Source organism: Limanda limanda, chromosome 1 (assembly GCF_963576545.1).
Source record: "Limanda limanda chromosome 1, fLimLim1.1, whole genome shotgun sequence".
Taxonomy (NCBI): domain Eukaryota; kingdom Metazoa; phylum Chordata; class Actinopteri; order Pleuronectiformes; family Pleuronectidae; genus Limanda; species Limanda limanda.
Genome location: NC_083636.1, coordinates 21,043,129 through 21,067,128, shown reverse-complemented (window position 1 = coordinate 21,067,128; position 24,000 = coordinate 21,043,129). Strand labels below are relative to the sequence as shown.

Genomic DNA, 24,000 nt, shown 5'->3' with positions numbered 1-24,000 from the left:
CCACATCCGCCTGGACCGTAAGACCAAGACATTACCCAGCAGGCCGAGCGACACTAGCGCCACTTCCCTGTTATTGGATTATCATTTACAGGCCGTCTTCCTCTGGGTTTTCCCTGGAAGAACCGTCTTCGGTTACGTGAGGTTCCCAGGAGGCTGTGGGTGGGGGGGCCCTGCCTCGGTGGAAACCGCTGCAGTCAACTGGTGACTGATTTGGTTTCGTCATGTCAGGAAAAAACCTTATCGGGCTTTTTTTAATCCGGAGTAAACGCTGACGGCTGCGTGATTCAATCAGTCAGTCGGTTGGAATCCTTGTGTTTGACGTGTGGGGGACGCCCTGGAGTCTGGATCATCTGGAGCGGCTGCATGTGAGAGGACAGCAGGGAACTGTCCAACTTCACAGAAGACGTTACACAGAAAAAACAAAATGAGTGCAAATATCTCAAGATGAAAAAGAGGAATCATATACATAGAGAGCGTCGGTAAAGATATAAACGAGATTCGAGTGTTTGTGGATAAAGACGCTGGTGAGGATGTGAACACAACCACAGCAGAATGTCCTGCTGCTCTACAGGCTCCACCCCTTCAATCGATACAAGCATAGGACACAAGGAAGACATTTTTGCGGAGACTTTTCAAGTTCGTTATTTGGACGGTCGTCGTCTCTTACGAGGGACATTATCACAACCTCCTCCACCGTTGCCATGTCAGTAGATATATTGCTTAACAACCACAAGGACGAGTGAAGCGTGTGGACACCGACGATTTACATTGATTCCGTCTCTTTGTACGTCCAAGCAGCCGTAACTCTTCTTGACCACACATAGGGCTGGTGGTTAACACAGGTTATGTCTTGACCTTTGACCTTATCTGGTGAAGCTATGGATAATCTGTTAATGTTTCTCCTGGTGGAACCGGCCGTGTGAAAGAGAAACGACTGAGGAGCGCCGGTTTGTGAGGAGCTGGTTTGCATCGCTCTGAAGTGAATCACCATATGTGGCGATATGAAAGAGCTGAGAAATGATGCTGCTGGAAATCAAAGGCAACGTGTGTGTGTGTGTTTGCCAGCATTAAAGCATGTGTAACTTATCTTCCAGACATTCGTCACACTTTGTCTTTCTGTGTGTGTGTGTGTGTGTGTGTGTGTGTGTGTGTGTGTGTGTGTGTGTGTGTGTGTGTGTGTGTGTGTTCGCAGAGTAATGTCCCTCCTTTTATCTATTCTTAGACGTTGTGCTCGTCTGTCCGTATGACAGAGTGTGTGAGTGTGTGAGTGTGTGAGTGTGTGTGAGTGTGTGAGTGTGTGTGTGTGTGTGTGTGTGTATCATGACAACCAGTTAGTCATCATGACAGTGAGTTTGTGAGACACTACTTCAGCGAGCCGCTCAGTCAAGCAGCTGGACGCTCTCCGGTTATCGAGTCATGTTCTTACTATGAACCTCCAAACTACCACAAACCCATAAAACACAGACAAATGGTTTCACAACACAAAAGTCCACATGTAACCACGGCCATGTTAACAGTCATGCTGGAGGATCGTTTTAAGATTAACTTACAAAATATTCAATGCACCTTGGAGCTGCAATATGGCTTGAATTAGTAAGATGATGCAATGTTGTGGTAATTATTCATCATGTGTACTTTTCTGTGTGTGGTGTCCTGGGCTATTGTGGGCAAGGAATGCAGTTTTATCTCATTTATTTAGTTTCTTTGTGTAAAATTAAAAAAAGGAAAAAGAATAGCGTGAGGCTGTCTGTTAAACGACCAAAACCCCCTAAAAAGTTCCAGTGTATTTAAACAACTTGGCTTAGTATAAATGATGTAAAAACGGCTGTTGTAAGAACCATGTTATATATGTTTGTTTCACTTCATATCTGTTTCCTGCGTGGAGTTTCCCGTCCAGCTCTCGGCTCTGTGGAACCTGGATCCACTTAAAGGCTCAGAGAGCTTTTTGTCTTCTGCTGTCAAACACCGTCCCTGGCTTCTCTCCTTACACCACAGATATGACACTTCTGCCAAGTTACAACCTCGGACCGTGCCGAGTCGCACACGACGTGAAAAAGCGTTAATAACGGAGACTGAGCCGTTGCTTCAGTCTCCGTCTACGAATGCCAACGTGAGCTGTTTGCCCACGAGCGGAAACACAAAGAAACAAATACTTAGTTCCATCACCCAGCTGATCATGTGGTGAGCTCTCAGCGTCGCCTTCGTGGGAATGGGCGCAGGAATAAAGTGCCACAGGACAGGATGTCGTAACGTTATCCCTCCGCTGTTTACAGCCCACTCCACAAACAGCAGATCACAATAGGTGCCTGTCTGCTTTTTGGCATTGGTCCTTTGGCGGAGGGAATATACAGTAGAGGAGTGCGACTCGAGAGGCGCATCGAAAACAAGGCGAGAGACGAAACATGAAAAGATGAAAATGTATCTCATGTTTGTGCCGCTGTGCACCACCTGCAGGGTAAACAGCGATCAAAGGCCTTTCATCATCTGACGCTGCCAGAATATAAAACTCACTATTCAGCCTTCAATTAGGCCAAAATACAAAGAGGGGGAACACAGGGAGGGGTACAAAAAAAAGAGATGGAGAGAGAGAGAGCGGAAGAGAAGTGAAAAAGGGGCAGTTTCATTCTGAGCCCGAGTCAAAGGGTTCACACAACTCGACAAACATGAAAAAGAGAAGCTGGTGAAGAATGAAGAAAGTGACACATTTTGAAACCTGAAAACATTTTCCTTTGTTTCCTTCTGATCTGGTTAGTTTTGGTTTCACATTGTAATTTAGGACTAAAGAATTGTTTCTGACTGACGTCCTGTCGCCATCACCTACGTGGGCGGAGTCTACCTGTACTTGACTCTGATTGGTTTTATAGACAAGCGTTTGTCTGACGTTGGTTTATCTTCTGTTTGAAGGGAGAAAAAATTGATTGCAGTGGTGATATTATTATGGTATTACAAACAGCATCAAACTTTGTTACTTGTACTGAAAGGTGCTTTACAAATAAAGTTGTTGTTATTGTCGCCACCTTCAGGCGCAGTGCTCCATACTAGTTCAAACTAAATGAACGTCCTCCGGGTTCAAACATTACATCGTCGGAGGTGAAGACTGCAGCTGCTTCCTCGTCTTTTTCTTCTTCTATTGTTAAATGCTGTCTCTACTTCCTGTGATTGGTCCAAACATCTATCCTATGTCCTGAGGTGTTTTCACTCTGCAAACAGAACCACGGTTCAGTTTGATCTAGAACCAGACCTCATATTCTGGTCCCACTAGACTTTGGCCCGTTGGTCTGGGCCAAGGTCCGAGGAACCAAACAAGGTGTGAATACGCCCTGGGACAGTTACTGAATTACTCAATTAGAGAAGTGAGACGTTAGATGGAGCCACAGAAGGTTTCTGGCTCTAAAAATAAAACAAGCCTGATAACTTCAGGCACAAGAACAGGGCATTTAAGGTCCCTGTCTTATTTTTAACGATAAGCTGCTGCTTATTGATGTGGAACTCATGTGATGAAAAGCTCATAAACGCCACAAGAAGAAAAAACACAAGTCTCAAGTCTCTTTCGTCGAATGCATTTATTGTGTCTCTCTAAAGGCAGCATCATTAACATGTGTTTTTCAATGCAAATTAACGTGTAAAATAACAGGTTTGAACGTCCCTCCCGTATCAGATTTCATACAGTACTTATACCTCAAGGCTTTTTCAAGTCATTCATGGATTTTTAGCCTTGTGATCCAGCTCTGCTGTTGTTTAATAAAAACAATGTACAACAGCAGCTGGAAACTACCGAAAAGAAATAGACGTTTCACATTTAGAAACCTCTGTAATGTCATACTGCACACAGTGATTGTGTAACCAACCAATACACCACTGTGCAGCACAATAGTGTCGGCTTTCCCCAGGGAAATTAGATTTAAAAGGCCAAAACAGAAGACGTGCTCATTATACACAACAGGGGACAAAGCACTCAACATATTTACTCGTTCAAAACAGTCTCAGTGGACTTTGTGAGGACAGAAGTCACCACACAGAGGACATTTTCATTTTCTTCTTATTCAGACAGTGGTTCAGTGGAATCAGAGAACAAAGAGTCACATCTGATAAACCAATGGCTGGGATTCAAATAAGACGCCTTACATTGATTTTAACATTTATTTGCTGGGTGGTTTGTTTTTATAGAAATATTTATGCAAAAAGTACTCGAGTGATTGCCAAACTTGGTGGAAGGAGTTTAAAATGTTTTAATCTACGTAGTAGTGTGGGTGTGTTTTAGTTTATAAAAACAGAAGCATATCTGTGAAGATTCTCCTTATGTTCGTGGTGCAACCTGATTTGATAATAGTCCAGCTTCAGGAATCATTGCCAAACATTTGATTTTTAAAAAATATAAATACATGTTTATACTTATGTACTTATACTTGGCTTAATATCAGTATCAGCAATTTTTTTACTCCCCAATATACAGTAGGTATTGGCATCGGCTCCCCAAATCCATATCTGTCTGGCTCCACTTCCTGCTCCCCTTTATTCCCCCCCCACACAGTTTAAGTGAATCTAACAGATACAATCAATAAGGAATGAGAGCTCTCAGCTGAATACACTTGTACATCTATAGTGTACGGAAAGCTGCTACAGTATGTTTTATACAACCAGTGCAGGAGCTGGTTATCGCTGCACTGACTGTGTTAGATTCACTGGAACGAGTCCGGGCAGCTTAGAGACTCTCATGAATTTTTAAGCTGACGACGAGAGCACCAATTGTTGATGGAACACAGGCTCTCTGACACAGTTTGCCTCCTCTCTGCTCGTCCTCGCAGCGGATGAACAGAGACACATGCATATTCATGATCACTTGTTTCCTGTTGAGGACGAGGAGGAGGACAGAGTAAGCGGGATGTGAGTATGGATGATTCAAGAGACACAACAGGTCAACAGATGCTACTTTTTGAACGATTAAACCGATGTATATTTTTCTGTCTCTTGACACAAGGATCTGCAGATTCCAGATTTAGCCACAGTCCTGTTGTGAACCACCTGTAACTGTCTCCTTTACACGGACGTCTCCTCAGCCTGATGGTCAGAGAGGCTTGAAACGTTTTCCTAAAAGTTTTTAAAAACAAAGGCTGCAACTTAGTAACAGTAACTCGAGTTTTATCATTTTAGAAATGCAAATATAAAAGCTGCCAGTGATGTGAGGCTCATATCTGCTGATAGTATTGCTCAAGTGTTAAATCGGTCAAACAGCTCCTATAATAAATTAAGTTATTGGCACCTCATGTGTTCCTACACCTCCTAATAACAACATTATAGTGTGTTATTAATCTAAGTAATTTTTTTTAAAGTGCTAAATGCTGGTCTATTTAAAAACAGCAGTGTTGGATGGAGTCAGTGTGTATTTATGTTCAAGACAAGGTCAAGCTGAGGTCAAACTAAATTGAAGCAGTTTGTGATAGACGCACATGCTGCGACACACTGAGGGGATTTACTGTCTGTGTTCATCACAATGATTTGTTGTGTATCTTTGCCCACAAGTATTATACACACACACACACACACACACACACACACACACAAACACACACACATTAAAGACCTTGGTTCCCGTTGGCTGGTGGTGCGTTTATTTACACTTAAGCACATCAGTAATTTTCTGAGAAGAGGAATGGGGATGTCTCCTTTTAGAACAGTGGTATTTCAGACTTCCTCCCCTCTTTGCCTTCCTGGCCTTTTCAGGAGTGTTTTGAGAGTGTGAGAGGGTGTGTGTGTGTGTGTGTGTGTGTGTGTGTGTGTGTGTGTGTGTGTGTGTGTGTGTGTGTGTGTGTGTGTGTCGGGGGGTTATTTTGCCCATAATGCTGTGTGCTCAGGCATTAAGGGGGATTGGCCGACAGGAGCTGCTCCTTATTAGTCGTCTGTCTGGCTGTAAGAGGCTTTTCCCGCTTGGAAATGGAACTGAAAAAAGAGGGCGAAATGCAAAAACAAGAGAGAACAGAGAAGTGGCTCTCGCTTGTGTAAAAGAGGAACCTCGTTGAAGAGAAACCATGACATGTTGAAGATTAGTCAATTACTTCCTTCTCGATCAGGGGCTAGTTGTGAAAGGAGGTTTCTGCAAGACACTGGTCTATGTGGCCACTTGTGACCTTTTCCTGTGTTTTGTGTGTATTTCACAAAGATCTGGCTTTGCTAAGCGGAACCTCTCACTTTGATCCATTTCTAAATTAACTCGAGCTGCGTTCAGACGCTCTGAACTCCAGTTAATCTCCTGGAATTATCTGGAGGGTCCGTATGTGAGAACATCAACGTCTGAGTCAGTTGCTCTGGACATTCTCTGGAGTTTGTCTTGCCGGCCCCCTTGTAAAATCTCCGTGGAATGCTTGACTGAGTCCATGGGTGAATACAGCAGGACATTTCCCGGAGTCTGCAAACTGCTTCATTGTCTTTCACAAACCTGAAGAGGAAACTGTTGTTCTGAGCCACAGAAACTGATCTGACAGTTCAGTGTAATTGTCCTGGCAGCCGCTCACCGACCAAATCAATACCAGCGTCATCGAATCGCACTGAACTTGCTCTAATGGAACCAAAGCCTGTTGTGGTTTCGACCCCAGGAGAGAAGAACCGTCCCTGACCACTTTACCCTGAACACATGCTAGTCTCTGCATGTCTGTTTACATTCCTGAGACGCACAGGAAAGACGCACAGGCCTGGAAGAAGCTGTAAATTTAGTGAAGGTACAACAAAGAGCAGGGTGTAAGTTTCCATCTGCTAAAAGAATTCAGTAACATTCACTACACTCAACTCAGCATTGAAACAAACTGTAGAGAAGCAGGTAAACAACTTCAGGTACTTTGTTGTTGTGAATTAGTATGAAGTGATTTCTGCTACAACAAATTCTGATGAAAGTACGATGGAATAGGAACATAGCTCCATGCAGAAGGATATTGATACTGGTCATCAATGATCAGCAGGTAGTAACTGATGTGTTTATATAATTAGAACCAAAAGATATTATTCAATTACATCCTGAGTATGAAAATAACATGTAGCTGAAGGCGTGAAATGTTCTGAGGGAGAGATGTGTTAAGTTAATTAATAAGAAATAATCACATCTCCCCCTGAGGTGGTACTCAAGGACTGTGGCAGGTCAGATTCTGGATCTATTTATATTTACAGCGTTGACGATAGTAAAGTAAGTGACACAGAAAAAGAGAAGCTGATTCATGACCTTAGAGGAAACACTCACCTCTAAACGACTCCTGACTCGTCAGAGAGATCAGCAGCACCTCCTCCCAACAAGCCCATCTGTCGAGATCGAGCCGATAATGAACCTGTGGAGTTGACTGCTGAGGTGACACCGACTCCATCACCGCTGCTCCTGCTCCTGCTCCTGCTCCTGCTCCTGCTCCTGCTCCTGCTCCTGCTCCTGCTCCTGCTCCTGCTCCTGCTCCTGCTCCTGCTCCTGCTCCTGCTCCTGCTCCTGCTCCTGCTCCTGCTCCTGCTCCTGCTCCTGCTCCTTTTCACTACCGTTCATAATATAATGTTCATATTAATGATATGAATCTGGAACTAGGTGTTGACCTCATATGTTCACACTTCTGTAATTCTAGTTTTTACTGATCTGGCTTTGAATAGATAAAAAACTGCAATATGAGGATAAAAAGATTTTGTGGCCTAGTCGCAGAACCTGGAATATTTTTTTTTTCAACTTATACAACATTTAATTCTTAAGGAGAAAGCGTGACATTTATTTTTATTTCCGTATCTAAGCAGCAGCAGCAGCAAAATAAACTTTCATCCTCCGCAGCCTCCGTGATTTTAATGAGTTATCTTGTTCAGTCTCACGTTTTTCACCTCTGATCCTGTGATTTGTTCTCTTCAGACCTTCTTCTTCTCGGCTGTTCTATTCGGCAGATAAGAGTCTGACAAAGTCGTACTTTGATTTGTTCTCATAGAGTTATCGTCAGGTGTGATCTTCTTTTAAATGTAGTTTCATGGATGGGACAGATGTGCGGCTCCTCCATCAGTTTTCACAGGAGGGATTTAGGTTTGATTCTCTTGAGTGTGGACACATCCAAAATGATCTATTATTTTCTTCGGGTAAATGTGAACATCAGGTCTTCAGCTAATAGATATTTTCATCATTGATTAAACATGAAACATACATTTCTCAGATTCAAGAGACTGAAACCAGAAAACCATTTACATTTTGGACTATTTATAGATTTCTTTTAATCTTCACAAACACTAATACACCACCATTATCATACTGTAAACATGGATTAACTCTGTGAGTGTGTGAGTGTGTGTGTGTGACGCGCAGGTAGGATTATTAAGCACTGATCATCTTCCAGCACTCAGACAGATGAGTGTCCACTCAAACTCCAGCTCTCTCTCACACACGCACAAATTATAAATGTGACTCTGTACGTGAACGACAATATATTAGAATTAATCAGTCGTATTCATAATTAATTAATCTATAGATATATATTCTTCTGCTTTTCCCTGCAGCCAAGTGTTTCCCTGATTTCCGGTGCCTGACACACACGCACACACACACACACACACACACACACACACACACACACATGCACGACCCAGTGGACCTCAGCTGCAGGGACACGCTATAATTAGTGAGACAGCATCTTCATCTCTCTCTCTCTCTTCATCTCTCTCTCTCTCTCCCCCGCTCCCTCTCTCTCTCGTCCTTTCCCTCTCTCTCTCTCTCTATCCCATGTGTGTGGGTGTGTGTGTGGACTAATTGCTCAGGTTAGATGAGAGTCATTAGGAAATGATTAATTTTATTAGGCAGCTGTAGCCTGAGAGCACAGAGACGGTACATTTCCCTTTTTTGTGAATCACCCACTGTAAATGTAAACGTACAGTAACGATATCAGATCTATTTTCACACTCACACTTTTTCTTTTTCTCTGACTTCCTCATAATATAGATAAGAGATTGTGTGTTGATTATTGTTTTTAAGATCAGTAAAATGAACGTTTGATGTGTAAAAACATCTGCAAATTGCAAATAATCCAAGTCATCTACATAGACAGTGTAAAATATATAAAAGAATTCCCCAAAATCAAAAGATAAATAGTTTATTGAAATATAAATCTGGAAAAAGTGTTGAATCCTCACAGTGAAGAACCATTCAAAATCAGCTTAACTGTTCATCCATCCTTCATGTTCTGTTTCCACATTTTACTTTAGTTTTCTCTTTTCTCTCTCCCTCCGCCCGGTCTCCTCCCTCCCTCCCTGCCTCCCTCCCTCCTCTCCTTCTCCCCTTTGTATTCACTTTTGCCCCCGCTCGCTCTCATTTTCTTTTTATCTTTCGGTCTCTATCTGTTTCTCATTTTCTCCGCTGTCTTCTCTCTGTGTGTGTCTATTCTAAGCAGTAAAGGTCAGATACAGATGCACAGCGTGAATCTGATGCCTCCCCCACATTACTTGCTCACACACACACACGCACGCACACACACACACACACACACACTCACACACACAGACACACACACACACACACACACACACACACACTGACAGACTGTGTAATTATGTAGGTGTCAGTGGAAGATATGAGAGAGAAAGAGGGATAGCGCGGGTGAGTAGAGGCTAGTATCACTCCCGTGTTCTGGCTGTGGTTCATGACATGTATTAACTGACTGGAGGAAATACAAGCAGTGTTTCACCGCTGCTCTGCAAGTTTCTGTGTGTGTGTGTGTGTGTGTGTCAGATCTGAACATCTGTACAACTTGATGGAAAACCTGGACAGAGACAAGTTGTTCCTGGAAGCAGCCGTGTCTGAGGACATAGAGGAGAGGACGGGGGACGTCTCTGGTTTCCAGGTTTAGTTTCACCACAGATTTGAGAATGATTCCAGATTCCCACTCACAAGCAGTCGCAGGTTCTGATTTCAAAACCAGCATTAATGTATTTCATTGACAATAGATAGATTAGAACCATGTCCAAACAATTTTGTTGGATCTGAACACAGTTTTTGATTTTGTGTTTCACAATCACAACCCATTGGACCCGGCTGAGATGTGTCTGCTCACGTCTGAGCCAGGTGGTGTTGACAGTCAGAAGATAACGTGAGCGGATCCACGATCCAGCCGCTGCTCTTTTGTTTAAACACGTCTGATTGTACAAGAGGAGTTAACAACTAGATGAGTGTGTGTGTGAGAGACTGATAAACAGAACTGGCTGAAAAAGACAGTTTGTCATGTTAATCCTGGATCTGCTCAGTACGACAGGAGTGAGGATTATTTTGTAATCCAGCAGGTTTCCGTGCAGGTTCACTTCACTGTTCTCATTTGTTCACCTGCAGCTCTCTGCTCCCAGTTTATCTAAATCAGCACAGCAGGTTATTCATGAAGACTGTTTGTTATGGTTTTGGTAAAGTCTAGATGAGCTCAAGGTTTTACATCCTCTGAATTGCATCAGTTTGTGTTCCTCTGTCAACTGAGTGTGTCTTTGTGCAGCCTGACAGTTTTCATATTGTGTGATTTGAACAGCCCCATTGGAAGTGTTTTAAAAACTCACCTGCAGAGTCCTGATGTTTCACTTGCCCCAACACGAAGGGAAGTGTTCTCAGAATTATATCAAGTGAAGAATCCAGTCGGTGTGTTTCCCGTCCCTGTGTTTTCCAGGAGGTATGAAGACTGACTGATGGAGAAGGAGAATGTTTTGTGGTATTCTAAATCGATTCCTCAATTTTTGTATCGTTTCTTGTTCCTCACAAGTCGGCAGCTGCAGGCTGTACCTGTGCTGTTATTGACAGATCATTAAGAGATTGCATTAGGTTTTCTTTTTTCTCCGGGCACTAATATCTCCAGTGGCGATGGCATCGACAAACCTGCCATCGCAACGTTACCTGGCAATTACAGCCCTGTCCTCTTGTTGATGGTTTATTGAAGCGAGTAGAACACGGGGCTAATTATAAATGGGTTTAATAATATTTCATAAGACGTGTTTCAAATCAGTGTCGTTCCAGTTTGAGACGGTCACAGCACCGACGGGCTCCAGAGAGGATGTGTCGATGTGGGTCGACTCCGGGGCACCAACGCTTGTTAAGATTTAACGCTTTGGTCCGTCTCACTGGTTTCTATATGAAAAATATCAACCTAGAAACCACCATTTGTTCCTGTGTGTGTCTGTGTGCGAGTGTGTTTCAGCAGTATGTTGAGTTGACACTCCACCACTGTGACAGATACGAGTCCACAGACATTTTAAGCAGTTCTCTCCCTCTCGTTTTACTTCTTATAGAAACAGAGTGGGTTTTCTGAGTGGGAGTTCTGGAAAAGATTCACTGCTGACACTGCTCTACAAAAAAAATGGAGAATAACACGATGTAATCTCTCCTGTTTCACAACCAAAGCCCCAGTCACAGAAGAAATGTAATGCATGTTTGTTTCATGAGTTAAATTAAATTAAACCTGAATAAAGGTCTAGAATTTGGTGACCGCCGTCCTCTCCGATGTGTTCAGAATAAATCATGACAATTTCAACCTGCAGTTCAATTGGTCTGCTGCAGAAGCTGCTCTTAAGCTCGGCTAAGATGTTGTGTGTATAAATATAATAACTGGAAGATTTGTGGTGTCCTTACCCACTGGGAGCAATGATCCTGAAAGACAAAAACAAATTGTGTTTATGTGTCTGTTCTGTTTAAAGTCTTTTTCACTTGGGATAACGGCCATAAACACAGTCCGTCTTTATTTACAGTCATTGATCTTAAATGTCTGACTAACCACATTCCTGGTATGGATCTGCTGCTTCCTTCCTGATCTGAATTTAAGTATAGATAAAATAGTCAATGTATGGGGGGATGAGGATGTGAGCAAGGGGTATATGAGGTTGAGGGGGGGAGGGAAAGAGAGCGAGAGAAAGGGAAAGTGTGAAGGAGGAGGAGGAGGAGGAGGAGGAGGAGGAGAGGAGCCAAGGCCTTTGGGCAAAGCCAAGACCGCCTACAGATGCTCTCTCCTTCACTCCCTCTCTCTCTTCTCACTTCACGTGTCCTCCATCTCTCTTTTTCACACTCTCCTGTTTCTCTCTAATCTGACTTGCCTCCTCTCTCTCTCTCATGATCTCCATCTCTCGCTCTCTCACCTCCTCATCCCCCCCAGAGGAGGGCTAATGTGGGCCAGTGGAGGAGTGAAGTGAAGGGCAGGCACGCTCTCGCTCAGACCTTCACCGTGTCCAGTAAAGGGCAGCGTGTTGCAACTGGAACCGAACTGCAATCAGATGAAGGGAGAGATGTCAAACATAATGTATAATGTGGAATGTACCAAAACAAGACTGTGATAAATCACAAGCAGCTGAGTTGGAATGACCTTCCCCTTCAGCCTTTGACCCGAGGATATAACATGAGGCAATTCTTCATTAGAATGTGTACAAACAACCAGACCTATGTTTAATTGCTGGAACTTCAAACAACGTATGACGGATAAAAACACACGCTGGCTTCTCCTTCCACTGTTTGTGTCGGTCACTCATAATGGATCACGTAAAGTAACGTGAATCAAACATGCTCTTCTGTTATTGTTTTGATCGAGAGACACCTAGTGGCCACAGTTCCATATTGTACGTTTAACATAATTCCGTGTGGGAGATAACTGCGATTTTTGACACCAACGATATCTCACGTCTGGTGTGAAGAATTACAGACACGTTGACAGACACTGGTGGATCGGCTGCAAATGCACTGACGCTGGAAGTCGAGAGATTTTTAGACTTTATTGTTTAAAACTTGGTTCAATGGATTCAAATGAAATATCTGCATCAGCTTCTAAAGCAGTCTGAGTTTTGGACGTGGACACAAGTCTTGTATAAATTCCTAATAGTACAAGGTGGTACAAGGCATACAAATGGAAAAACAAGTATAAAACACTACATGAAATATGGAACCGGGACACACTCATAAACACTAGGTTCAAATAATAATGGCACAAGTAAAGAGAGAGAGAGAATGCTTATAAATAGAGGGAGGAAGGTCAGAGGGAAAGAGTCAGACTTCCTGTATACAGCCTCACAACCGGATACACACACACACATGCACATGAACACACACAACTGCCCATAGGAAAAACACACAACAAAAAGTAATGAAATGTTCATGAACAACAGCCGTAAACCCAAAGATATTTAATATACAATAATGATGATAATATCAATATCACTGATGATTATGATTATTGATTAAATAACTGTTGCTGTCACACACCCCTTTTTCTGTGTGTGTGTGACCATGTTGCACTTGCATTCACAAGAAGAGTGTGTGTTGCCCAGAAGTGTGTGTGTGTGTCTGTGTGTCTATGTGCGAAGACAGTGATCTAATAAGAGTTGATAGTGTACCCGACTGCAGCTGCTCTCACACACCCACTCCCTGTCAGAGATACAGAGAAGAGAAAAGTAGACTGTAATTAAATGTATTATACTTATTAAAGTAGAGGGACAAACTCAGTGCAGCCGGGATCCAACTCCAACACGGACACACTGTGAACCAGCACTAAGGTATTTATTCAACACAAAAACATCTATTGTGTGCATATAACCTACATGACAAAAGAGTCCCGACAGGTGACCAGAAGGGAAAATGTTGTGTAGTTTGTCTGTGGAGTAAATTTGCCAGTTGTGTATATAGAGCAACGATCCCGATCCGCAGGTGCATCAGGTGGTTTATGTGGTGGCTAATCAGAGCAGCTCCACAGGAGGGTGAAATCATTCAGGCTCAGGTTGTCGTCTGCCGCTGTGGCCGCCTGCAGACCCCAGATCAGGGAAGACATCTCCAGCTTCAGAGCAGTGACAGAAAGTGTGAGGGGACATGTACAGACGGACGGACACACTGGGAGGAAGACGGTCAGACAGAGAGGAATTCTGTACGCTCAGATAAAACTGGGAAGGAAGTCTGAGTGGGGTTACCATGACAACCACACCCTTCACACCCTGCCCCCAACATACATCTACACACACACACGCGCACACAAATTGGGATGGGACATTTTTTTGATTATTTAAGAGTGTCGTCCAGATAAGAAAACGTTTTGTGTAGACTAACAATAAATTACCATAAACAAAACAGCCTCTGTCAGTAACTCTGTGTGTGTGTGTGTGTGTGTGTGTCTTTTGTGTTTTGATTTCTTCCTGCTATTGTCACTTGTCGTATGTGTGCATTCAGGTTCCTGTGTGTCTCTGTGTGCAGTTTGTGTGCTTGTGGTCAGACTTTGGTCGAATGGAGACGCACACGTATGTAAAATGAATACATAAATACGTCAGGAGGACAAAACCAAAGTCATTGTGAGTTTCTGAGTGTGTTACATTGTGTGTGTGCATGTGGTGATCGGCCCTCATCTATCACACCCCATCACCTGAGGTGGTGAGAGGAGGCCTGCAGAGACACAGGCACGTCCTCTCCATGTTGTCCGTCTCACATGCACGCACTCGCACACACACACACTCCGAGCATACTGCGTCACCAGCGGCAACGAACGGCCCTTTCACACTGACCCACATAGAGCAAGAGAGGACAGGATGAAAGGAGGTAGAGAAACTGGGAAGAGATAAATAAGAAGAAGGGGGAAGATTGAAAGGAGGGAGATAAAGAAACAGGCAGAGCAACAGAAGAATGGAGCGAGGGTTTGTTAGATTGGACGAGTGAAGGACACAGCGGCTGTCTACAAGTTTCAGAGGCGTGTGTACAAATTGGATTGGAAACTTGAACACTTCTATACATATTATGGCAGATAAATCAATGATGAAAATATGTGTCAGTTGCTGGAGACATTTAAATCTCCTGGAACGTAGTTTGTGAGGCTCTTTTATTTCCTCTCCCTGCTCTTCATCTGCATAAAAAGGCTTTAAAAAGTACTGGTCCTCTTGGCCTTTAAATCTCCACATCACTCAAACTGTGTGTGAGAGATAAATGCTGCTCTTAACAGAACTGATAGATGTGTGTGTGTGTGTCTGTGTGTGTGTGTGTGCGTGCATTTACAACCAGCAGCTCATGTATTTCTCAAGTTGCCCTTGCCGGGTCATCTGTCTTACGTAATGTTTCCAAAAATAGAGCAGATTCACCTGTCAGGGAACGAGCGGAGGGGGGGAGCAGGGAGGAAGGGAAGAGCAGAAGGATGGATGGGGGGGGGGACTTCACTCTGGGACCATTTAATCCTTCTCTTGATATAATGTTTTAGACTAATATTATATTTAGGATGTGATGAGATGTTCACACGCGACACCTGAGAAAACTAGTTAAACCTGCACAGACAGGGGGGGGGGGGCATGCAGAAAGACCCCGGCTCACCTGGGACTCGAACCAAGAACCGAAGGGGTCAGTGCTCACCACTGTACCACTGTTCCGCCCTGAAAACGACTCACTGGTGTGTAAATAATGAGCCGACAGGCAGAGATGATGAAATATTCTGTTAGACAAATGCTACAGCTAATGAAAGTTTTCTGTGATTATTCATTTATCATAAAAAGCTGAAATTTATCTCTTTTCAGAGGCTGAAATCTGCAAATATTAAGCTTTTCTTTTCAGAGAAACAATAACTTGTTTGTGAATGTATCAGGGTTAAAGTATTGAAATATAATCTATGAATCTATAAATACTGTCCCATGATACTTATTATTCTGTCCTTTGCTGATAACCTCTAACGTAACTCAGAGGACTAGAGGACGGATGTGAGATCTGGTGGATCCAGTGTCACTGCTCATTGGAAACCTCGGCTCTCTCACTCACCTTTGTTTCTTCTGTAAGAAACTTCCATCGACTACTTTCATCATCTATAAACATAAAGTTGTCCTTCGCTGCCCCTGCAGTCGCTCAGGTCCCACCTTTTTATCTCGAGTGAAAATCCTACCCTGCTCTCCACGTCACTGTAACCCTCACCTGAATCAAAAAGCACACTCACACACGCATGGTGACACAGGACAGGGCTCAGGTGTCTGGTGTCAGGTCTCCCGCTGCCTGTCACGTTGAGTGGCATAATTACCTGACCTGAGCTGTGAGCGTGCGGGGAAATGGTGGATTTTCTGTTCTTTCCACTTCCTTACCAGGGATGTAGGCAAGGGATTAAGTGAAGGAGCATCAGAGAGTAATAATAATGATAAATGTCGGAGCCCGTGGACTCGCACCGAGGAGGGGGAGGGTGAAGAAGGTGCGTTGGTATCACCGGCTCCTCGGCTTCAGGTGAGTGACACTGCCGAGCGGCTGCCGTGCTTAACCTCTGCAGGTGAACTGTATCTATTCAGGGATCACAATCAGCGTTAGCAGGCATATTATGGCTCTTTACTGTCAACCAGTTGTGAAACTTATCAATTTCTTACGATGTTTCTTGTCATCGCTCACTCTGGACGTCAGGCTGAAGGTTAATGGCTCCGGCAGCTTGGAGAGGTTTCAAGGCTGCTTTGTGTAAATGGTGACGTTGAATGCAGCACTGCTGAGAAACCTTAACTGATGCCAGTGAGGAACGAACCTGAAGTTATGTTAATGCTACGAACCAGGAGTGACTGTTTGGGCAAATTACAATTTATTTACAATTAGTCCTAATCTGCAGAAATTACCCCTGAGATTCTGTTGCTTGCGATTTAATTTTGTGTACAAAGGCATCATCGTGTAGATTCTGCAAATCTTTAGTTTCTCTCTCCACCTCGAACAAATGTTTGTCTGCACAGAGAAAACTGGTTGAACACCAAAACCCACACTGGTGCAGTTGTGTCTCTTTTGTCAACCAACTTCCCCCACATAATCACTGCGTCCTCTGCTTCAGGAGTCAGGAGATGTTCACTGGATTCCTCCCACTTGCAGCTGCCTCTTTATTTACTGTGGCTGTTACTTTTGTTCTCACTTTGCCGTTTCGTTTATCTTTAAGCGTCGGTGCACGGGCGCCACAAGGCTTTACCACGAGGGGGATTTGCAGAAAGTGGTTAAATTGCAGCCGTGCACGCTTGTTTTTACATCGTTGATATTATTCAAGTGCATGAGAAGTTCCCTCTGTAGTAACTGTTGACTGCTGCCTGGTTACAGAGGATCTGCATTTAGAAAACAGTTCAAGATTTACAGGGATCACATCATCGTCAGTATGTAGGCTGTGAAATGAAGACGGTTAATGCACGTGTGTGTGTCTGTGTGTGTGTGTGTGTGTGTGTGTTTGTGTGTTACAATCATCCCACATAGGGTGATTAGGTTTCTGTCTAAGTCAATGCATTTACACTAAAGTTGCTCTAACACACACAGACACACACACGGAGCAGATTCTCCACCAATATAATTACTGGATGAGCTGCCGATGCTCCCGCTGTGCTGTTGTCATAGCAACGCCGACAACCCACCTCTGCAGGAGGAAGAAGAGGAGGAGGAGGAGAATAAAGAGAGTAGGCAAGGCAGGGGGAGGAAGAGAGAGAGGGGGCAGAGGATGACAGGAGAGCGAGGGAGGAGCAAACCAGTGGGAGAAGAAAATGGGGAGATTAGAGGGGGAGGAGGAGATGGGAGTGGAGGCCCTGCCGGAAAAGTGGAGGTGATGTGGGGACAAGAAGGAGATGAAGAGGAGGAAGAAAAGGGAGAGCGATTAGTTCCTGAGGAAAAGAGAACAAGTCGGGAAAAGAGAGAGAGGCAGAGTGAGAGAGAGAGGGAGAAAAAGAGAGAGAGAGAGTGGTGTTAGAAGTGGGAGCAGCTGATTTCAACTTCTCTCTTGAATCTCTCCATCACAGCTTTAACTTGCCGAGTTAATCTCCGCTCACGTTTGTCTTTTTAAATGACGCTGGCTGCCGACACTCCTCATTTCAGAATACGTGTAACATGGTCATAAGTTATATTATTATATTGTTATTTTATATCTCCGAGTAAGTTTTGCAACTAAGAGAGAATCAGAAACCAACATATTTTGATTTTAATAAACACATCTTTCCACCTCCCTGCATCAAGTTCCTCCTTCAGCTTGTGAATCTGTCGTGTGATGCCCGGAGGAAATGTCATCACGTTGAAGAGAGAACGACACGGCACCGATTTACTTCAATGCTTTTAAAACAAGATCTATTTTTAGACTGATGGACTTTCACAGCCTCTCCTGAGCACAGATCTGCTTGAATCAACTGTGTGTGTGTGTGTGTGTGTGTACGTGTGTGTGTGTTTGGAAAGAGCTTCACACTGTTTGTTTAGATTTTAAGGGAGTGAGCCTTAATGCCTGTGATCCTGTTGCTTTTAGTAGATTAGGACTCACTCAAATATAATGGTGTCCCATGACCTCTGAATGAGAGAGAGGGTGTGTGTGTGTGTGTGTGTATGCATATTCAAGTGTGTGTTCTCATTTATCTTGTTCAGTGATGAGTACGTCATTGTGCATTACAGTGAATTGTCGCTACATGGAATGGTACACACACAAACATACACACGCAAAGTGAACAAAGTACATCTTCTTCTTGATAGTGGGACCAGTCCGGAGGGGCTGATGGGTTTGCACAGACAAACCAATGGTTTCAATATGGGTCAGTTCTCAGTCTGATTGTGTGAGTGTGTATCTGTGTGTGTGTGTGTGGTCCCCTGTTCCACGTGGCATATGTCCAGTCACCATACGTCCTTGCATTTGTGCTGTTATCACCCACGCAAGACTATTTTTATCCCAGGAGTCGTGAGTTTGTGTGTGTCTGTGTTTGCGTGTGTCAGGTTGTGTTATCAGGTTACAGGTTGTGTAAGTGGACTCTTCTTTGTCCTGCTTGATATTTTTAGACAGACGTCCACTGAAACTTTCAACAGGGAGGTCAGATGCTCCGTGCAACCTTTTCCGTTGACAGACACACACACACTCACACACCCACACAAACACACAAACACACAAACACACGTACAGCTCCTCTACCTATTATAAACTTCACAGTAACTACTACTTGCTTAGCCTCAGCATGCGACTGTTAACAGGACTCCACATCAATGGTGACCTGGACCACACACACACACACACACACACACACACACACAAAAACCTGTCAGTTAAAGTACTTAGTATAAAAAATGTGCTGCCATCAAATTCAGACTAACTCACAGTAAACTCAGTACTTTGGATTAGACTCTTAGAATATATAGTATATAATAATGTAGTATATAATATAAGACCCCCCCCCCCCCCCTGCACGGTAAGAAACTGTGATTGACATTTAGAACCACTTCTCAGGACCTTAAGAGGCCACTTGAGGAAAGACACTAAAGATCCTGGAGTCTGATACGATGTGTGGAGTGAAGTGGGTTGTTTCTGTCACGTGGATAAAGGAGGAGGTGATGGAGGTGATAATAAAAACTTAAAATCCAATAAAAATCAAAAACCAAAAGAACAGATGGAAACACAGATGAGGAAACTGAAGAACAGGGTAAAGAGGAAGTTTTCACAGGTGAGAGTCAGAGACTGAAGCATGGAGAGAGAGAGCGAGGGATGGATGCTGACTCATCCTCTAACAGAACGGCTCTGTCGTCCTCTCTCTCTCTCTCTCTCTCTCATCACCCTAAAGTGCTGCTGGCAGTCGCTCCTCCAAGCTGCTCCCAGTTCTCCTCAACCAAATATCTGCAGCTGAACCCACTGAAACGGTCTCTGAACATCAATAATTCACTTGCATGCTGGATTCAACTGAAATGAGGCTCCGTGAGACTCGGCCGATGAAGAGCTGTGTCACAGAAAATGAACGACAGAGCTGCTTCTGAACATTTCCTCTTCTTTCATGTGTTTCTTCAGGAAGGCGATCTCCCGCTCAGGCCTCCAGCACCTCGGCCCGTCGCAGCCCTCCCTGCCTCCGGCATCCAACGGCCCCAACAAGGAGCTCCGCACCGGCGTGGACTGGACGGTCAGACACGCACAAGCACTCATACACATTGGATTTATCTCGCCGTGCGAGATTTTACCAAGAAATTAAATCTGAAGGGTTTTAAACACAGCACAAAAAATCCCAGCGTCCGTTTTCCTCGTCCTGTTGGGCTGAGTCACCGGATGACATTTGGGTTTTCAAGCAAACAGCTGAATGGTTTCAGCGGCCGTATGTTCGTGTGGAATTGAAAAGCAGCTATTTTCTTCTACAACTAGAAAAGGTCTTGAGCTGGGAAAGAAACTTTTTAGGGTTGTGTAATTTCAAGTAAACGTAATCGCATCTTTCCTGCATTATTTATTAGCAGCAAACGTGTTATATCTTTGGCTCTATCTATGATTTATACAAATATAGTTGTAACTGTGACTTTCATAGATTCTATATCAAACACAACACAACATAACAATAACGGCAAATATTAGAAAACTGCATCTATCTGCATTTAACTGTTTGTAAATTTGCAACCTGCCTCATTTTGGTTTCCCCGTTATTCTGCCGTAGTGGTTTTTTTGCAATGTTTCTGAAACAGGGTGTGAAGAAACCAGTGCTGCCAACTTCACCTTGTTTACAACGGAGGTAGCAGAAGAAAGGGAGGCGGCTATTTTTAACTGATTCAACAAGAAGAGAGGGACAGTAGCAGAGGGAGCGTTTTACTGTAGAATGATCAGAGGAGAAACATTTCTTGATTGCCTCCAAAATGAAAACTTACAGAAAGGAAAACCAGCATCATGCTAAAAGTGGATCCTGTGTCTGAAGACTGTTGTTACCAGTTGGTTTATAACAGGGAGCCGTCAGGTACTAAATAAATCAGGCAGCGGCGATTAACAGTGAATAAAACATGGTGTATTGTTAATTGGAAGGTGTAAGTAGACAAACTGTTGTGGGGGCAGATCTGAGGTTCCCCTCTGGGTCTGTCTGCAGGGACACTTCCATCCCATCATCACTGGCCTTTAGCTCTCTGCAAGACACACACACACACACACACACACACACACACACACACACACACACACACACACACACACACACACACACACACACACACACACACACACACACACACACACACACAGAAAGGAATGGACTCTTATTTGAAAAGATAATTGATTAATCTTTTTTCTCCTCATTATAATTTCCCAAAGAGAAAGGTGTCATCATCAAAATCTACTTTCACCTGTGACAGAGGAAATCATAAAATTCTCATATTTTAGATGTTAGATGTAAAACGGCAAATATTTAGCATGTTACGCAACTGAGGTATTCATTAATCGAGTGTTATTATTGTAAATCTCTTGCACATAAGTTATATCTAATGCATATATTGTAATAAACCATTATATGTTATAAACCACACAAGACTTTTCCCTCGTCAAATTGAGGCAGTGATAGTTAATCAGATCCCTTTTAGAGAGCTGACATCCTCCCGCTGACGCACACATGCACTCATAGACACTTCTTTGTTTGTGTGTAGCTGTGTGTTGTGTAGTTGTGTGTTTGCATTCAGGGCCCTCCAGTGTTCTGATCAGCACCTAAAATAAACATGCACTGTGAAATTACCGACCTACTCAGCGGCGGCAATTATGTGCTTGACCCACTTGTTGACCGCGGGCTCTTCGTGTGCGTGTGGTCTTAGTTCAATACGACTGAAAACGATCTGATGAGCAAAGCTGGAGGATAATGTGAGTTATTATATCATCGTTTCCCTCGTTGTGTCTCTGGTCCCTGTCCCTGCAGGAGAACGCTGTGAACGGAGATCACCTGTGGATGGAGACGAGCTGCTCAGGAGAGCTGTGTTATCTGGGAGAGGACGCCTGCTTACTGAAGACCGCAGTGAGTGGAGTACACACGCTGATCACTCCTGTGTGTGTGTGTGTGTGTGTGTGTGTGTGTGTGTGTGTGTGTGTGTGTGTGTGTGTGTGTGTGTGTGTGTGTGTGTGTGCTTGTATCATTGTGTGGAGTTTCGCGGATAGATCTTAGGGAGTATATTTTTGACTTGATTTTAGTACTAGAATGAGGTTTATATAAGGACTAGGGTTAAGCAATGTGATGGTTAAGGCTAGGGGTGAGGTGATGTGAACTGTGGGTAGCTTAAGGTTTGAATTAGGCTCAAATTGGTCATGATTAAAGTTTAGATTAGGGACAGAACGCAGCGCTCTGAGGGGCATGGGCACTTTGGGACCATGGGTTCAAAAGAACATGATTGATTGGTTCAAATCCCACGATAAAAGTCCATAAATAAAAAAGTCCATAAATAAATCAATAAAATCATTTAAGAGGCCGGAGGCAGCAGGAGTTATTATTCTTCCTCCGAGGCCTCTTCTCCAGCGGTGGAATTAAGAAAGAGGAGGAATGTTGATGTGATTATTTATATTAAATTATAATGAATAATAAACAAGGACCTCAGTGTACTATGAGAGAATTGTAAAATAAATGATCATAAGTCCTTATAAGGATTTAGCTGCACAAACCTGTGGTGATCAAATAAATAAATGCACATTTTGTCTCTTTATTGGTCAACTGATAAATTGGTACCCACCTCATAAATCATATTCTGCAAAGCAGTGACAAATCTTTTCTTTGCTCTGAAAAGCCGTCATCACTTTAATTCCACTAAAAGGAAATAATTGATGACGTACCTAAAATATAGCTTTTAAAAGCTGGTGAAGCAGCGTGTTTGGCTGATCTGTGGTCAGCCAGGTGCGGCTGCTCTGAACACGGGACTGACGCTGGCCACGAGCCAGATGTTACATCCAGGAGATTATTGCCCCATAGCTACAGCAGCCGATTGCAGCAGCAGCGGTGGTGGTGTTGAAATGTGTTGTTGTGGATTTCACATCAGAAGATGGAGTGGGAACAAAGAGAACACGCAGAGCTGTAATTTCTAAACGCACGGCGGTGATTTCAGTGCTGAACTCAAAGCACTCGTTTAGAGTCGGAGCTGAAATCAACTGAATGTTGCTCACATGCTGCAGCTCAGTATTTTTGGGGGGAATTTACAAGAAATGAGAAGCTTGAAATCTGGTCTGGTCCATCTGAGTGGTTAGGAAACAACATGTGGTCGACTCCGAGCTGTAAAACAGAGTGAACCAGGAGCGTGTTGAGACAAAAAGAAATCATATCACAGATATTAACAAGCTTCTCTCCATCCTCGCACCTTTTAACAAGGAGCAGGGGCTCTCGGAATAGAGAGCTGAGGAATAGCCTTTCACCCTAACCGTGGATATAATGACAAGTCTGTACATTTCCGTTGATGACACGCAATTACACCATGTTCGACAACATGCCGCTGCCGCTGCCCGTGAAGACGGAGCTGCAGCGGAAACAAATTCACCATAATCTCTCTCTCTCTCGGGCATGAATTTAATTAGATAAATATTTCAGCAGCGTTGTGAGCTGAGTGCTTCTTACAATGACAAGCTGACGTCAGTGGAATCACATTCCTACCTGTGCACAGCCGCTGTGGATACGGCTGATTTAGTCTCAGTCATCCGGGATAAACCAGGCGCAGGGAAGGCTGCAGCTGAGGCTTTATAACTCAGCAGTGAGAGCTGATGTAAGATAGAGTCGGACCATTCTGTGTTAATGTCACTCGCTTGTCTGCGCTCACTGCAAATCTGTACATGTTAAGTTGTAGCTTGTTAATGAACCTGTTGTGTTGCTGTATTTGTTTACCACTGTTTGGTTTGGACGGAGCAAAATCTGCTCTTTGAAATCAACGATATTTACAGATGGAAGACATGGGAAGTTATGCCAAACCATCCTGATTGCCCCCTGGTGGCAGACTGCAGTGTTACGCTATCATAAACGTCATAAACGCCCCCTCCACCATGTTTAAAGATGGGACATGGAGCAAACTAATGAGTCATAATGGACACATGGTCATTTTAGTTAGTTCTGGTCAGACGAATGTATGTTCAACTTTTCAGGTTTCTGATCAGTTTGGTTTTAATTAGTTATTCGATTACATTAAAACAAAGTGAAAGGTCATGATTGACAGCTGAGACGGACTTTTGACCTGGATATCGTCCAAATGATTTAAAAAGTGCAAGATGTCAGCACTGTTGCACAAATGGATGTTCACCTGTTCATTCAAAATTCAGTTAAGATCGGGAGTGACTATGTCCCATATGGTCTAGTGGTTAGGATTCCTGGTTTTCACCCAGGCGGCCCGGGTTC

The 24,000-nt window shown here is 43.6% G+C and overlaps 1 protein-coding gene and 1 non-coding gene across 2 annotated transcripts in view; both read left to right on the top strand.

Annotated features, from left to right (window-relative positions):
• Nucleotides 1-24,000, top strand: part of dgki (diacylglycerol kinase, iota) — a 48,104-nt gene that overhangs the window by 1,148 nt on the left and 22,956 nt on the right. The window contains exons 2-3 of the mRNA XM_061078053.1: nt 19,698-19,806; nt 21,559-21,654. Coding sequence (XP_060934036.1) covers nt 19,698-19,806; nt 21,559-21,654 — 205 coding nt within the window. The remainder of the gene's footprint in view (nt 1-19,697; nt 19,807-21,558; nt 21,655-24,000) is intronic.
• The window catches only part of trnae-uuc (transfer RNA glutamic acid (anticodon UUC)), a 72-nt gene continuing 17 nt past the window's right edge, over nt 23,946-24,000 (top strand). Inside the window, exon 1 of the tRNA in view lies at nt 23,946-24,000. This exon is cut by the window's right edge and continues 17 nt beyond it. This is a non-coding gene — a tRNA (tRNA-Glu).